This window comes from Aethina tumida, chromosome 2 (assembly GCF_024364675.1).
Source record: "Aethina tumida isolate Nest 87 chromosome 2, icAetTumi1.1, whole genome shotgun sequence".
In the NCBI taxonomy this organism is placed as follows: Eukaryota; Metazoa; Arthropoda; class Insecta; order Coleoptera; family Nitidulidae; genus Aethina; species Aethina tumida.
In genome coordinates, this window is record NC_065436.1 from 17,349,204 (window position 1) to 17,368,112 (window position 18,909).

Genomic DNA, 18,909 nt, shown 5'->3' on the forward strand with positions numbered 1-18,909 from the left:
AAAAAAAAAAAAATAATTAAATAAAAAAACGAAAATAGAAAAAATGCACCTTTCTACATAATAAATTAAATGTTTAAAAATCATCAATCGTACTTTCAAGACAGTTGTTTTGAAGGTTTGAATGAATTATTTACAGTTCATTATTTATTATCAAAATAGTTTAATTGCCTGTTTATTATGTCTCTAAAATATTTATGTTATTTAATTTGGAATTTCGAAATTTAAATAAATAAGCCCACCGATTAAAGCTTAAACAAATTTAATCATAATGACATGCTCTCCAAAAAACTTAAATTTTAATCATATGGTGTTATTATATAAAGTGAAATGAGACAAACGTGGGATAAAGAAGGTTCACATGCAGATCATGTAAACATAAACCATATTCTTACACATAGACTCAATATTAGTATGTCACACATTATTTCTGATACATATCAAAAAGTTAATAACAACTCTCTATGTTTAAATTAATCGTAAAAAAATTAAATCTACAATTTACAATCAAAAGTAATCAAATTCGAAAGGCATAATGCATAATAAATAATCATCCTGCATTAAACAGGATACGTTAATCTCTGACTTCGACCCTTCCAGTTAATGTACTATTTAATAGTTTATACAATAACTACAATTAAATCCGGAGTTAAACTTAATATTTGGATCCCATTGTGTTTTACATCTACTTAAAGTACTAAGTAGTAATTGAGGGGTTTAAAGCAATGGTTGATCAACTCTACTTAACTAAATTTCCCATAAAGTGAAATCATATTTATTTTTATTTTAATATGTGAGAAATTTGTTAATCTTGTTGTTGATATAGTTAATTATAATGGTGAAAAATATTTGTAAACTCGAGATAAATAAAAGCATGATTATATTTTTTGGATATCTCTAATTCCACCATGAAATACTTAATTACATACAAAATACAATATTTCATATTGAAACATTAATTAACTTTTAGACATTATACGCATATAATATTTTATATATTAAAAGATGCCGAAATTCAGTTGAAATAATGTATATTTTATTTGAAGCTTTAAAAGAGAGGAATTCTATTTTTCTGACTAATTATTGTTATTTTAAATTAATATATATTTCGAATAAAACCGGCGCATAAATGAAAATGAAAAGATAGAAAATACAAAATAAAATATTTTATATACAATATATTATTAAAAGTATTAATGTAAAATATTTTATGTACAAAAATTGGATTTGTTTCCTATTCTTCAAAATATTCAAAATGTTTTGAATTAAATTAAAAAAATATTTTTAATTTTAACGTAATTTTAATTAAATAGAACTTTTTTTGTAAATATTTCGTAAATATTATATCGACAATTTTTCAAACAAATAATCTATAAGAAATTGATAAACATGATGAGACTGTGTGAATATAAATAAAGAATACTAAAAGAGATGGAGTGAAAGTGTGTCATTGTATACAAGTACAATAAGAGCCCTTACAATAGAAAATTACTTACTTATGTGAGTCAGAATTGAAGACAGATACCAACGAAAGAGGAGCAAAATAAGAAAAATTGAATAATGATGATGCTAAAGAAAAAACAAACCTTGGTATTTATCTGTATAAGTCACTTACAAATACTGAAAAAATTAAAACAACTCGAGAATATTATGTTCGATTAAAATCATAATTTACTTCAACGAGGGAGATAATAACCACAAGTTTTCAACCACATTTCAACCTTATTATAAATTATTTGAGATGACCACACAAGTGAAATCAAGTAATGTTAAAATCTCTCTAAATGTATTATTTATTAATAATACTGAAGAATATTTTAGAAGCAATAGTCGAAATTATAAATACTTGAATATTAAGAGGAAAAATATTTTTAGAAACGAGAAATACCTGAACAATAATGTCGAATGTTGTGGGTTATTTGATGCAATTGTTGAAAGAATCAAAACTACTTGAGTATTAAAATCCTAATTACTTCGACAAAACCTGTAGAAATGCATTTCAATATTTAAATTATCAGAAAACTATCATTGATAGATGGTATGACAGTATTTTTTGTGTTGGTTACACAATTGCAATAATTAAATCATATTATACATACATACAACAACGTTTTACGTACCAAGACAAAATTGTAAATATTTAAATATAGGGGGGAAGATATGGGTAGGAAAAAGAAACAGCGGAATAAAAATGTCGTAGCATTGCGGAAGAACAACTATTTACCAAACAAAATTTCAAATTTCCATTCATCTGTCTTAGTTGATCTTATAAGACATTTATCATTTGAATAGAAAAAATGGATTTATGATGATGTTGGGACGAAATCAGACTTTATGCTATTTACCGATGTAAATCAGTTAAAATTGTTGACAGAATAAAAATGGTACGAAAATTTTAAGATTGATTAAGATCCTAATTTACTCGAAGGAAACCGGTAATACACATAACATGTAGGGGCGCATTTCAATATTCAAATTAACGGAAAGCTATCATCTACAAAATGGCAGGATAAAATTTAATTGATATTAAAATGTCTCCAAAGGTATTATAATATTATTAATAAATAGCCTGACTCAAATGTTCTAAAAATATGAGACGAAATTATAAATATAACAGTTGGGCTGAAAAGTTCGTAGGCTAGTCTAGAAAAAATATATTTTTTTTTATAGAATTTGATTTTATTGTTCAATATAGTTGTTTTCGAGGACGATACAACGATTATAAAGGTCATACAATTTTTCAATACCATTTTTATAGTACGATTTGTCTTTAGCCTCAAAATAGGCTTCAGTTCACTCGGATGACTGTTGGTCCATATAATTTTTTTCGCCAAAAGGCAATACATTATTAACATACGAAATTCCTTTTTATCCAATTAACAAAAGTTGCTTCACTCAAAATACTATAACTCACAAACCAATAGTAATATATCTGTTAAATTTATACACGTGTCTTTTGAAGGTTGGGACTAACTGAAAATCATATGTATTTAATTCTAGCAGCGCCATTTATGGGTCAACCTACGAACTTTTCAGATATGTGGATGATTGAAGCCTTATTTTCATTCCTACGTAAGAAGAGATCTCAGACTAAGATAATGCCCGTCCACATAATGCCAGGAATACATTAAACTTCCTAGAAGCCTCCCATGTGAATTTACTGCCTTGGCCACCCAGATCTTCAGACCTTTCCCCAATTGAACATGTGTGAAATATGATGGGGCGACGCTTAAGGAATTTACAGGGCCCTCCACGGACTCTTAATGAACTAAAACGTCAGATTCAGTTCGATTTTGATGAGATACCACAAGAAAATGTCGATAATCTAATGAGATCGAAGTCACGAAACGTCAATGAGTGTCTTAATCAAAGAGGGGGTCCGACCCATTATTAGTTTTTGATTTAAGATGTTGTTTAATTGATATTGATTTGATGATGATGTTTGATTATGTTTAATTTTTTAATCAATTATTATTCTGTAATAGGTTAATATTTTTTTAAATATAATTTTTGAATAAATCAATTATTTCTAGATGCATTTTTTTGCACGTATACTTAGTATTAAGAGGAAAAATATTGGTATAAAACGAAGATAACAGAACAATGACGTCAAAGCATTGAGGATTCGTTCATGCAGCAGGATTTACTGAGTAAAAATAAATCAAACGTTCGTACAACTGCTGCAGGTGGATATCATGAAATAAAAATTATTATGAAAATAAAGAAGAACTATCTAAAAAATATCTTTGATCCTGCTTCAAAATTTGGACATATTTTTAGATGAATTTAACCATGTAAGTTAGATACAAATTAAGCCTTTAAAATAATTTAATTTGTGCATTTTCCATTCATGCTTTGATCCATTTATGTGTCAGCCTACGAACTTTTCAGATATGTGGATGTCGTTTTGAAGCCTTATTTTCATACCTACATAAGACGAGATCTCAGACTAAGATAATACTCGTCCACATAATGCTAGGAATACATTAAACTTCCTAGAAGGCTCCCAGATCTTCAGACCTTTCCCCAATCGAACATGTGGGATATGATGGGACGACGCTTAAGAAATTTACAGGGCCCTCCACGGACTCTTAAAGAACTAAGACATCAGATTTGAATGTCGATAATCTAATGAAATCGATGTCACTAAACGTCAATGAGTGTCTTAATCAAAAAGAGGGTCCGACCCATTTATTAGCTTCTGATTTAAAACTTCTATTTAATTTTTTAATCAATTATTATTCTGTAATCGGTTAATATTTTTTTAAATATAATTTTTGAATAAATCAATTATTTCTAGATGCGTTTTTTTGCACGTATACTTAGTATTAAGAGAAAAAATACTCATATAAAACGGAGATAACAGAACAATGACGTCAAAGCATTGAGGATTCGTTCATGCAGCAGGATTTACTGAGTAAAAATAATTCAAACGTTCGTACAACTGCTGCAGGTGGATATCATGAAATAACAATTATTATGAAACTAAAGAAGAACTATCTAAAAAAATATCTTTGATCCTGCTTCAAAAGTTGGACATATTTTTTCAGATGAAAGTGTATTTTAGATACAAATTAAGCCTTTAAAATAAATTAGTCCGTGCATTTTTCATTCACGCTTTGAGTCATTTTTCATTTTTATCATTCAGGATAAATATTAACTTTATCAGCATTTTTATCATTAATTTATTTTATGCGTTTTTCATATTAAGAATGAAGCACCAGTCCGATAATGCTTGCATAGATTAATTAATGGGATTATAACAAGTAGGTCAAATATGTTTTATTTTTTTATCACCAACTGATATATTTGCACTGGATTACAAGAGACCAATTTAAATCTCGTGTAACCATATGTCGCTAAATTACCGTGACCAAACCATTTTTACGATAACTGTTACCGTCAAAGGTCAACACAGGTACTGGTCCAACCAATACTCCAATTAATCGAGAAACAAACAGAAAAATTGGCGGTACGACGGTCGCATGCGCGCCCAATTCATTGTTGGAAAATTCGCTCGGAAATTAGAAACCGCACGAAAAGCGCACCGACCGTTCCTGCTGCGCTCACTTCGGAAACGTCGCGCGACATGCGAAGACTTGATCGCGACGGCCGTGTACACGCGCGTGGCGTTATCCCGATTCCAAATATTTGCCGTACCTGATTTGTTTACATTCTAAACATGCCGGCTGATTTGGATGCATCGCTTAATTGTTGACAAACTTTCCGACTAGCGTCGTCGACTAATTGGTGAATTGTGGAAAAGGAAGTTGGTTATCCTCTTAGCCGGACCAAGTGCTTGTTAAGTATGACTTCCAACGTTACGTACTGTGATCTCAAAGGTTTACAGCAAAACCTGAAAGACTACAGCGAATACTTGGTGTTTATAATTTGTATATGTGGATGTATATCTAACTGCTTTAATATTTGTGTGCTGAGCCGTAAACAAATGCAATGTCCCACAAATTATATCCTCCTAAGGATGGCTGTTGTTGATATGCTTGTGATGCTGGACTACATGCCCTTCTCTTATTTAATGACACAACAAACGAGTGTCTACATACCTTATTATTACAGTCATTACTTCGCTGTGTACGTAATACTCCACACGGTTTTTTCGCAAACTTTGCATTTTATATCCTGCTGCCTAACTATTATATTAGCTCTCTGGAGATATATAGCTGTCAAGTTCCCGCAGAACAACAGGAAATGGTGTAGTCCGAAAATGACCAAATGGACAATATTCTTGGTCTACATCTTGTGTCCCATTATTTGCATACCCATTTTTCTCAGTCACATGATTGTGGAAAAAACGGCTCACGTCTTCGATAATCACACGTTTGTTTTGAGCAAGCCCAACGACACGAATACGACAAGTGTGATTATAAATTATGTCACACTGAAAGATGGTTTCTACAAACTGATCTCGTTGTACACCTACGGCGTCCTCGTCAAGCTTGTTCCGTGCATTTTACTGACGATCTTGTCCGTATTGATAATCATCGAATTGTTGGCTGCCAAGAAGAGGATGAAAAAACTGATGAATCCCGTCACGAAAGACGCCGATGGACTTGTGAAAAAGAAGCCGAGCCAAAGAGTGGTGGAGAAGGAGAAACAGGCACACCGGACGACGAAAATGCTGCTCGCTGTACTCCTGCTTTTCCTGCTGGTGGAGTTCCCTCAAGCTATTTATGGTCTACTTATTGTCATTATCGGCGATGATTTTCAGGCGCAGTGCTACAACCCCATAGGTAAGACTCAAAACATGTATAAATTCATTACAATCATTTATTTTTGAACTGGTATTTACCATAAATTAATAAGTAATTTTAATATTATTTGTCAAAAAGACGGTTGAAAGATGAGTTAGAAGTAAGTAAAAATAATATATATTATGCACGATCATTTGGAGATCTTTCTCACATTAATTCAGTCAAAATACTAAATTCAATTGTGTTTTACTTTAAAAAATTAAATTAATTTAATAAATTATTTGTTGCAGTAGTAAAATAATATTTTTTCTTGGCGAAAACACACCAATTACAGTTGAAATAACATATATTAGCTGTACTGGATCATTTGGAATATTTTTTTATTAATTTAGCTAAACTGTAAGGTGGAATCTAAAGTCTAAAATAAAAGTATATTTTTTTAAAAATATTTTAAATAACTATCAATAAATTAACAAAAATATATCTTGATAAATCTTAAAAATTTAAAATATTAATTTTATATGTAACTATTAACACTTTACCAGCTGAAATAATGGCTGAAAAAAGAGTTTTCGGATTTACCCATATAGTATGCCATATTTATTGGATACATCTCTTAAAGTTAGGTGATTAGTAGTTAGGTTTGTATAATTTATTATATGTGCGAAAAATAAATTTTACTGTTTTAACTCTTGAGGGAGTTTGAAAGCTAATTACAAAGCGAATTGCCAACATAATTTATAGCTAGTGACTGACTTTCACATGCAGTGATGCAAGTCACTGAATCAAAAATATATTTGCGTTTGTGCACCCAAAAATATTTCGTTCATTTATTTATTAAACAGTTGATGATTTAATAAATTATTGGTATAATAATTTTCATGACGAAAACTCGCCAAAAAATTAATTAAATTGAATTATATCAGCTGTGCATTTGTGTCGGCGAGACTTTAATATATAATAAATATATATATTATAGAAGATAATTAAATAATATTGATAAAATTGAGCGTTAAATTATTAAATTAATATCATTATCAGCATTTCATTAAATTGATTTAAACTGATTTTATCCTTCAATGGCAACCAGCTTTATCTTTCTGCTTTGTTATTTTTTTCTTTTAGCACAAAGCGAGAAAAAACTGTCACAGAAACGTTTTAATCATTATTAGACCATTGATTGGAGATTAACCTAATCTTTGTTTGAATCTCATATAAATTAGGATAACGCAGTCGCTTCATTTCAATTAGTTAATGTCCCGATTTTATCCATTTTTGGAAGATTCCCTAATATGTTTTTTGCCACTTCAAATAATTCGATTACTGAAGCTTATGTAAATCCAGATCGTTTGATGTTGAACAGCGTTGTAGTTGGTATTTTTGCGATACACAATCTATGTTAATGAAGGTCAAAATAACTGGCTAATAAGGAGTCTTGCTTAATGCGCTTAATTGTCAGATTAAACTTATAACGAAGGGACACCCCAGATTTCACTTGCTAGATTATAACTTACAGATAAAGTATGCTTATTGTTATGAGTTGTCCATTGCGAAATTACTTCCAATTTAGGGCAGCAAAATAGATAAGAAAAACAAACCTTCACCAATTGGACTTCCTGGCAATGAAACTTGGGAAAGGAATGTTTAACCCCTTTACCATATTCGAGCCTTTCCAACATTTGGAATTCAAAAATTAAGTGGGATTTTTTCTGATTAGTTGCTATGTGATTAATCTAATAAATATTTGAGAACGGATTTTAATATATTAGTCAGTTGTATAAACAACGAAAGCAAAAATTAATAATTAAATAGCAGATTAACTAAGTAAACAACAGAGAAAGTAGACATTTTTGTGGCTGAGTAAGTAATTACATATTATGTAATACAAAAAAACTAACTTTGTTAATGCATGCTAAAGTTTTCTAGGCATTATAAACTTCAAGTAAAAGGAGTCTCGGTAAAAGCATTGCAATTTATTGGTTCTTACATGGACGAACGGAGTAGTTTTGTCCAGTGCCATCTTAGACAAATCTCAAGAGGTATATTTATAACTATTAACTGTAAGATTTAATTGAGCCTGGGAATGGCTAATAAATCAAATTTCATTTACTTTGAAGTGATATTTTTATTACCAACCATTTGATTTATATTTATATACAATAAATATATAACAAATAAGAAATTTAATACCCAATGTAAACATTTTCACAAAAATATGCATATCTAAATATTAATCTACCCTTATTTTTGTTTCGCAGATGATTCATCTTTTAACGTATTGAGTGATTTTATGAGATTACAGTTTATACAATTCTATTTTTAAAAAAATATTTTTTCTTACACACCTGAGAATAATAATGAATCAAAAGTGTAAATAAAATTCCAGTTTCAATTGATTTGGTATGAAGTATTTGAATTTTTTTATATTTTTTGTATGAACATATCCAGTTGAAGGGATGTAATGTATTTATAAGATATGTAATTGTCAGGTTATGTCTGTATAACCATAAAAACACCATATATGTTTTAATTTATGTTTCAGTTAATTTTCATTTTTTGACGTGTGCCTTTTTAATTGCTATTATGGTGGTGGAGGACTGTGACATATATTGTAACCTAAAAAGGGGGAGTAAAGTAGCCCTTTAACTAATATAATTTATCTTAATTCTAAATACCCAACTTTCTATTATTCATTTGAATAATCAGGTTATGAAATTATATACTTTATAACTTTTTATAGAAAAATGTTAACTTTGTACCGACTTTTCCAAATAATTAATAATTAAATTTAAATTTTAAAATAGCTAATTTCCATTCATACTTCTAAATCTATATTAAATCTTCTCGATGATTAAACTAAGACATTAACTAATTTATGAAGGTAAACATCAAATCGAATGGTTTATACATCCTCTATTATAAACTAATAATAGACATGTTCGATTACAAACACATTTATTTCTGGGCAAATACAATATTGAGTGTTGAATCAAATAGTTTCGTAGCGAATGTTGTCTTTCAATATTTAAAACAAATCTAATTCCAACCACGTTCATAAACAAACAGACGTCAAACAGCGTTTGCATGAATTGACAAAAAATGTTTCAAAAGATATCAATGATTTTTGTAAAAATTTGGATATCCATCAAAACGATAATAAAATTGAGATTGATAGCTGTGAAATATGTGTACGTGTATGTTGTAAATTACATTGGAGTACCAAGTAGATGATGTTGTTATCTCTAATGCATTTTAAATTGATATAGAGTTGCGTCGTATTTTCAGCACATTAATTTATTGACGTAAAAATAAATATTATAATTTAAAAATAAAAATATCAACAGTTTTCAGATGATGCATTATTATTTGAACTTTATATTTTAGGATCAATTAAAACCCGAATGATAACAAATGAACTTTGATTACATTCGCAAAGTCCCTTAAAAAGGGAAAACGTATGAAATTCAATTAGGAAAACAAAAAGTTCCAACAAGTTTAAAACACCTTTAGTAGTGTAAAAAGTATTTTTAAATCCCAGATTCAATACAACTTTTTGCTACGGAGATTAGTATTTAAAGCGGAATAATTCCCTTTACATTTATTCTCAATGGAAATTAACTCAATTAATTTATTTTATTTTTGCTCCAACAGATTATTTTTAAAACACATATAGATGTAAAATAAATTATACCTCATTATTTGTGTGGAGCAAAGAAATATTTTTAAATAATTTTATAACACAAAAAAACATAAAATTATAGTGTATAGTGCAGTATTAAATTTAGACGTTCTTCAACTGAAAGAAATTTCGTCAATGCTGAATTATGAACATTCATCATCAAACATTCATTAAAATTTTATTGAATTCGTAACAATTTTATATATTTTATAAAATTTACATAAATGTTTAAAAATGCTCTCTAAGAAAAGATTTTTTTTTAATTATGTACAAAGTTAAATATACTTCAAAAAGAAAATATCAGAAGCCCCTTTTCGTAACACAAATAAATTAATGAATGAGTAAGTTATTACTATTACTATTTTTTAAAAATATTTTTAAATTTAATAAAAACAACTTAATTACTATTTTATTTTAAAGTTTTATTTGATGACTGGTCTTGTCTAAAAAGGTAACTTTTACACCTAATACATTAAATGTAACTGACATTTTTTATTACAACGACGGATACAAAAGAGTTTCTTTAAAAGATTGTGCTGACAAACAACATTACATTGTCAATGAAACATACAAAAAAAACTAAATTATGAGATAAAAAGGAAGTAGACACAAGAGTAAAATTTTAATGCATATTTTGTTAGCAAAGTTTACTAAAAGGAAGTTTAGATATAGTGAGAATATGCATTTTCTAAACAAAATGGAAATAGATTTTAAACGTAATATTAACTTAATCTTTCTTATATAATATTAACTTACAAATTTTATCTTTATTGTGCATATAGTTTTTATAATTATTAAATACACAACAATACAATTCTCAAATGAATAACTATTTAAATCTCTCATGACCTACTCTATATACCTTTGCTTAGGAACTAAATAACAATATTCAACATAAAAAATAAGAAAGATAATGTAAAGGACACTAGTTGCAATTAAAATTAAATACATATTCCGTACTAAAATATTTGAGTTTATCACACTGTGAACATGACATACTAGAAAAATAGTTGTTAAGTTATTATTAATTTTAAATATAGATATTTTAAGACAATAAAATTATTATTCCTATGAGGTAAGAAATCAGACGATTAGAAAATAATGTCAAATTAGAAAGTAATGATATTATGTATAATTTTATACTACTCAAAAATCATAAAATTATAGTGTAATTACTTAAAATGTATTGTAGTAATGTTTAATTTAGTAGTAACTTCTTTTATTATAAGCGTATTTTCAAGTAACACGTTAATATTTTAGTGAATTATTAAAATTAAACTTTCTTGAGCTGAAAGATGATTTATCAATGGTGAATTACAAACATTCATCATCAAAAGAACATTAAAATATTTACTGAATTCGTAATAATTTTATATACTTGATACAATTTACATAAATGTTTAAAATTACGAGTAATTGCTTTCTAAGAAAAAAATATTTTTAATATTCTATATAGAGCTAAAAATACTTTCCAAAACAATCAGATGGCTTTTTTTGTAACACATGTAAAGTAATGAATGAATAAGTAATATTTTATGTTTATTGAGAATATTTTTTTCTTTTAAATTTAACTAAAATAACTTAATTACTTTCTTTCAAGTTTGTTTTAATACAAAGTTTATTTGACGACTTACATCAGCACTATTTATTTTACTTTCGCGATGTAATAAAAAAAGGATGTATTCACAAGAGTAAAATTTTAATACATATTTTCATGGTAAATGTAAAGTTTACTGAAAGGAACTTTAGATATAGAGAAAATGTGCACTTTAAAATAAAATTGAGATTTTCAACTTTCTTAATTTAGCTTTGTTGCACAACACTAACTTACAAATTTTATCATTATAGTTTTATAATTATTAAAAAAACGAAACAATATAATTCTAAAATGGGCAATAAATGTTTAAAATTCAGTTTATTTATGACCTACTCTATATACCATTGCTTAGGAAATGATTAACAATATTCAACAATAGAAAAAATGTAAAGGACACCACAATGTACAATTAACAATAAATGCGCATACCATACTAAAATATTTTAATTAACCATGCTGTTAAAACGTCATACTAGAAAAATAGTTTACACTGATATTTTAAATATCAAAATTTATTAAATTTGTATATTCATATTATGTACATAATTTTATTATAATTGTAGTAATGGTGCATAGTGCCTTCGCCATAATAGTTAAAAATGGCGGAGGCATTTTAAATGAAAATAAGTTATTTTAAAAAAATATTATATTAGTAATATCTATTTTAAAATAGATATAAAATAAAATAAATTGTCTCATTATTCGTGAGGGGCAAGAAATGTAAAATGATTGCAATAATATTTAATTATTTTTATCGTAAATTGTTTTTAATTATTGCTTTCGGTGAAGTATTAAATTTGAACATTCTTCAAATGAAAGAAGTTTTATGAATGGAGAATTATTAACGTCAAAAGGACATTAAAAAAATTAATGATTCATACCAATTTTAAATACTTCATAAAATTTACATAAATGTTGTGGGCAATTGCTCTCTAAGAAAAGAATATTAAGCTAAATAGGCGACGTACACATCATTTAAAGCCCCTTTTCGTAACACAAGTAATAAATAAATAAGATTTTAAAGTTTGTTAAAAATGTGTTTCACCCCTTAATTAGATTATCAAAAATAATTTTAATTATTTTTTTAGTTTTATGTTTTTTTTTTCAGTTGACAACTTGTATTGATTTTGGCCAAGTCTAAATAAAAATGTAACCTTAACTGCCTTCAAGTCTTCCAGACATTTTCTATTCCTAAGTACAAGTCATTTATTTCAGACAGGCCTTGAGAAGTCCGCCGAACACAACAAAAGTATTTTTAAAATAAGAATGTGCTGTCATACAACACTTATCTATCAGCTGTGTTTATTTTGCATTCTCATATACTTCACAAAAAGAGTAAATTAGGATATAAATAGAATGTAATAATAATAACAATAATCATATAATAATAAATTTTATTTATGTCCTCCTAGAGGTTGTTACTCTCACCAAAGTGTCAATATCAGTTTGTAAAGTAAGGGCTTGTACAATACTGTTGGCTTGATAATATGGCTTCAGATCATCAGCATAGGCTAGTCTACAGCATAAAAACAAACTCAACAAGTCATTAATGAATAAAAAGAATAATAGAAGTCCCAAATTAGATCCCTGCGGTACATCAGAGGATGCAGTGTAAGGGTGAAATCTAAATCCATTGTAGTTGACGTAACAAGTTCTGTTTCGCACATAACTCCTAATTAAATTAACTCACTAACACCAAAAGTATCAAGTTTGTTCAACAGTATATCATTTTAGAAAAATTACTTAATATAGAGATAGGTCTGTAATTTTTTTCACATAGATGGGAAGGTAAATTAAATACACTTTTGTAATTTTGTCATAATGGTTAATAAAAATGGTGTATACGTCCTAATTAAAAAAAAATATTACTTTAAAAAATGTTATTAGTATTATCAGATATTTCAGAACTTTAGTAAAGGTGTGATTAAAAAATGTTTTTGTTCAAGGCAACGCTTTATCTTGTTACCTGAATAACATAAATTTGTTGACATATTAAAACACTTTTTCATTTAATTTTTGCACTTCCATATTTGATAACATGCATGATTTCAGTGTTGTTTTATACAAAAGCAAATAAAGATAATTTTTTTCGAGGGTGAATTTTTTGTCGGTGTTTTCACATCCCGTCCAAACACTCTTTACAAGTCACGAAGCCAATCTTTGGGGTTTATGATCGACTTCTTTCTGAATACTGTTTATAAATTATTTACGAGTTATAAGTTCGATCTTAGAATTAGAAAGTAATTGTAACTATGTGTTTTCTAACTTGGACTGTAACTTTACAAATAACATTAATTAATGCTAATTCAAAATTATATGATTGTCATCCATCCCTGTTACAGAGGCGTATATCAATTTAACTGTACCCTTGGATACCGACCTAATTATCTGTCTAATAGAAACAAATTTAGTATGTGTTTAAACTATCAAGATCGGACAAAGGCAAACTTTGGTGTAAATGCAGTTTGTGAGATTAACTGTCAGCTGAGAGTTGGGTCGACTGAGCTTAATAACTTACGACACAAAAAATCTTGTCATAATTTAATACACACTACAGGCCATTACATTATTACACTTGTAAAAAATGGTTATAGACAGGGGTTCATTAACATTTCGAATTCATGGGTTATTTCACACGTCAGCTTAATTTCACGGGGTATTTTTAACCGTGTTGACTGAAATGTTTCTCCACAAGTTTCCTTCCCTTCTTAGATGTACCGGAAAAAAGATAAGAAAATTATATTAATTAAATGTATATTAAGCTGTTTTTGTAGTTTTTAACACCATTAGTAATGTTCTTATATTTTATAAAATGCATTAAATTTATGCAATAATTAAATTTAGGTTTAAATTAGTGATTCCCAACACAATGGTACAAAGGAACAAAATTAATTTGGCTATAGATTAAACTATAATAGGTATATCTAAGTTTATATCCCGATGAAATTTGCTCTTGTTTGTAGTCGTAAAATACAATTATAATTTATTTGCTTATCTAATATGTAAATTGGATCCCCGGCATGTGTTGTTACTTTAATGTTCTTTTGATAGTGGACACTGAAACAACAGAGACAATTTTGTAAAATAGGGAAGTAAATTATTAGGTAATTAATTCGTAGAAATGGACCCCATAAATATCACTGTGATGTTTATGTGCGGTTCAAATCAAACGAGCCGAGTCACGTATTTTATTTGATAAAAAAATATTTTGGGGTTCTTATACGTGACTGGTGCCCGATATGGGTTTCTTCGCGACATTGTAAACTATTTTGGCAGATAGGACAATCCTAAGGCACATTTTGCTTTTGATTTAATTTACTTATATTCGACCTTAGGGCCCACATAAGGGAGGATTTGGTTTTATTGTTTTTGTGAATTATATATTTGGAAGGATAGTATTTTGTCCTAGTTTTAGAATACTGCTTTGTTATGACCTTTCATATAAAATACTTTAATAATTATATACGTAATAAATATTTAATTATAATTTAAAAAGTAGAAACATTTTCGTTTGCATAACAGAATATGTAAGTACTATTATACGATACCAAATTCAGATCTAGTTTTCATTTTAAGTTGGAAACATTTCAATTACTTTTAAAGTTAATTAAGGAACTCAAAAGAACAAAACAATTAATCAATTTTCTGTATAATTGCCTGCCCTAAATTTAAGATTTAAATAATGAACAATTATGACTCAAACACATTTTTTGTTATTATATTATATGATATTATCAAAATAAATGCCAATAATTATTTTATTTTACTTTATCAATTAAATATCAAGATTCTGAATATAGTATAAAGTCTATGATCATATATAATTGTTAAGAGTTTCTTAGCAAGGAGGAAATCCAATTATTGCCAATCCGTTTACAATTTCCTTGTGTGTTTCGAATTTGATCTGCCACTAAGAAGATTCCCCTCTTGAGATCATTTTTGTCTTGGAGAAATACAACTGCGTTATGTACGAGACCTATCCACTAAATATTGGGACAATATAAAATACGTGGACATATATAATCAATAATTTTATTTCAATACTAAAACAACATAATTTTTTTATTCTTAATTTTTAAACATAAAATGTAAATTTTGTGTGACAACTAAAAAATGAAATTTGCAATTAAAAAAATTTATAAAGAAAAATTATTCATATTAGCGAATCGAAATTTGACGTTTGTGAAAGTGATTCTCCTAAAGATGAGATTGTACATAAAGTTTGCTTAAAACTTAAAAGGACTGGAGAGTTACGAATTTATTATAGAACTGTGAACGCAGTGAAATACTAACAAATTCAAATTTTCCAAAACATTACATCTTTTAACAAAATAGGACAGTCTGTTACACAGCCAAATCAATGTAAATGTCCTTTCTTGGTCCTCTAAAAGTCCAGACTGTTTGATATAAAAAACAAGAATCAAAGAACGACATTGCCGGAACGTTATTAAATTTGGAATGACTACCCCTGAACAGGGCAGATAATTAATAGTGTTAATGCCCAAACAAAAGGTGATGTGACTTCATATTAGGAATAAAAATTGTATCTTGTACCAATATTAAGTCATTCAAAAGTAACTACACTGCTCCACAAAATGGAATGGAAATGGAATATTTACTTAAGTTATATAAGAATATCTTTCTTTGACACTTTAGCTATACGGTATCCTAAATTTTCCCCAAAATTTTCTTGTAATTTTAAGACAATTAGTTTTATACTTGTAACAGTAGTTTACAGTTTATGATTGTCTTCATTGACTCATAATGTAAGAATAAGCCAGGACATAAGGAGAGGACAATATAAACCCATACCATACTGTATCAAGTACTGCAACATAACGTACGCATCGGCTGAATTTTGCTCAATTTTGGAGAAGCTGAGCAAAGTCGTATATTGTTTGCTAAAAGTCTGGAATTAAATTCTATTGGGACCATATGGAAAGACAAATAAAAATACATCAACCACCACCAAACATTTTAAATCAATTAAAGTAAAATATCACAGAAATTTGGGAACGCATTGATGAGGATGTCATAAGATCATTAATTTTAAGTATGATGCGACGTTGTCAAAAAGTCATTAACGCACGTTAATATTAAAATTTTGTTATATTTAATTATTTCTCCAACAGCATTAAAGTTTTTTTAAATAAATGTTCATATATTTTCCTTAAAACTGTATCCTTAATTTATAAAAAAATAATATAAGAAAATTTATTTCATTATTGTTAATTTTTAAAGTATTCCATAATTTTACGCAGTGTATTCTTTCTTGAAAAAAAAGAGATTTTTGTTTTGTTAATTGATCATATTTATTGTCCATAAACCGATTATATAAGATTATATAAAAATTGTGCAAAATAAAATAAACTTTCCATATACTCATTTAATCTTCGTAATAAAATAAAGGTCCAACCAAATAAACGCCTACTGTGCGTATGTAATGTATATTTATTTTTTTTAATTAATATATTTTCAAAACAAGGAAATATGGTATTTTTTAAAATTGCGCACTTAACTTAAAGAGTTGTTTATAAACACAATATGAACCTCTTATCATCAGTCAACAAAAGTCAGCACTGAATATGTTTATTTACAAACAATGATCATGTAGGATCTAATTATGTCAATAAGAGTTGAAAATGGATGTATCTTTGTAATACACCTCAAAGTGAAATTAATTAGTAATGAACATGGTTTTATTTAAAATTCCTTCTTGACACAATGTTCCTAAGTCGTTTGGTAAAAGCGGAGTTGAATAAATTTAACGTCATTTTATAATATCTCAGCGTCACAATATTTGCTTCCTCCTTTAATATGAATACATATATATTATCACAAGTAACACGTGCTATTGTCTCTCACCGAGTTCAAGAAAATGTTAAGTGCTTTTATTGCGGTGCATTTTCGTGGGACATTCGAGGTTAAAATTGCAGAAGACGTCGTAAAACCAAGCAGAGCAGTCTTTAAATCCGAGCCAGCATTTGAATAAATTGCTAATGTTTTAACTAAAATACCAGAAGCCAATTTGGAGAAGCTTGTATGAAAACATTCTGAATTGAACTAATCTTATAATGGAATCTGCAAGATGCACATAAATGTTCGTGTTATATTTAGGGTCGCCACTAAATTCAAGTAGATATTTTGATGTGTCAGTGAGTACTTTCTACCTAAATGTAACATATGCCTTAAGATGTTAACAGGGAATTTTTTGTGATGGTAAATGATGAATAAGAAATACAGAATAGTAAGTACTTCAATGTTTGTACACTTATTCTATTTTTGTAGCAATGTCAATGGTTTTTAAACGTAAAGACATGAGTGGCAATGAATTCTTAACTCACTTTTCTCCAACTCTAGTGGCTCACATCTTCTATTATATTTTTATAGTGCAACCATTTTTTAACTTTAATAAAAAACACCAAACGTATGGCAGCGTGAAATAAGAAAAGTTAGAGGTTAAAAATATGCTTTTTGCATATTTAAAACATGGAACGAATATAACTAGTTACGTTATAATTAAAGTTTTTGATTAACTATATTAAACTGACGTTTTAAAGCCTTTTCGGTAACCAGGATGGCATTTATTAATAAAAGTTCTTGCAGTTTGAAATTAGTTTATTATTCCCCTTCCTTATGGCTTTTGATTGAATTACACATTCCTTTGACAAAAACTTAAATTTTATTACTTACTTACTCTTGTAGGTTTTTTTTTTATACTCGGATAAATTTGACGTATATTTCAAACTTTTAAAAAATATGCACCTTTGTTCATCTCTCCAGCGTGTTTGCACAAATTTCTGTTAAAAGATTTTATCTAAATTTCCGGTTCATGTAAAACTGAATTGTTCGATATGAAGTAAATACAGAAACTCAAACATTCATGTAAATATACCATACGTGCTTCTAAAATTGCTTTAGAAAACAGGTGACACGTGCATATTTGGAATATATTCTAATGTCCGTTTTGAACGGCTATGTCGTTAAAATGTACTACATACCTTGAAAATTCCAAATTGAAATATTTCCAATTCGGAGCTGAAAATAAATCATGTACTGAAATATGACGTGAAATAAATTTGTTTAAAAATTCGCAGAACACAAAGGTTTACTAACGGGAATGATATTTTATAAAAATGTTATATTGTTATCTGGAATATATAAATAAATTAAACCCAATTTTAATATGCACATATAAATAAAATGTCTACAATAATAAAACATACAATTGAAAAGCTTATATACATACAAGAGAGATTTAACGACGTATTCGGCGGTATTTGCAATTAAACTGGCAATAAAGATGGGAAAATGTATTTTGTTGTTTATTAATAGCACATTGAAATCATTTATCGCTTAAGGTTTTATACACAATATTTATTGCCCTCCCTAAATTGGTTAGGGGAAATTTATTGTCGAAATAT

At 28.0% G+C, this 18,909-nt stretch overlaps 1 protein-coding gene across 1 annotated transcript in view; it reads left to right on the plus strand.

Annotated features, from left to right (window-relative positions):
* Positions 1-5,251: 5,251 nt before the first annotated feature.
* Positions 5,252-18,909, plus strand: part of LOC109595877 (sex peptide receptor-like) — a gene marked incomplete at its 5' end in the record, with an annotated part of 40,942 nt that continues 27,284 nt past the window's right edge. The window contains one exon of the mRNA XM_020011308.2: positions 5,252-6,248. Within this exon, the coding sequence (XP_019866867.2) occupies positions 5,252-6,248 (997 nt within the window). The remainder of the gene's footprint in view (positions 6,249-18,909) is intronic.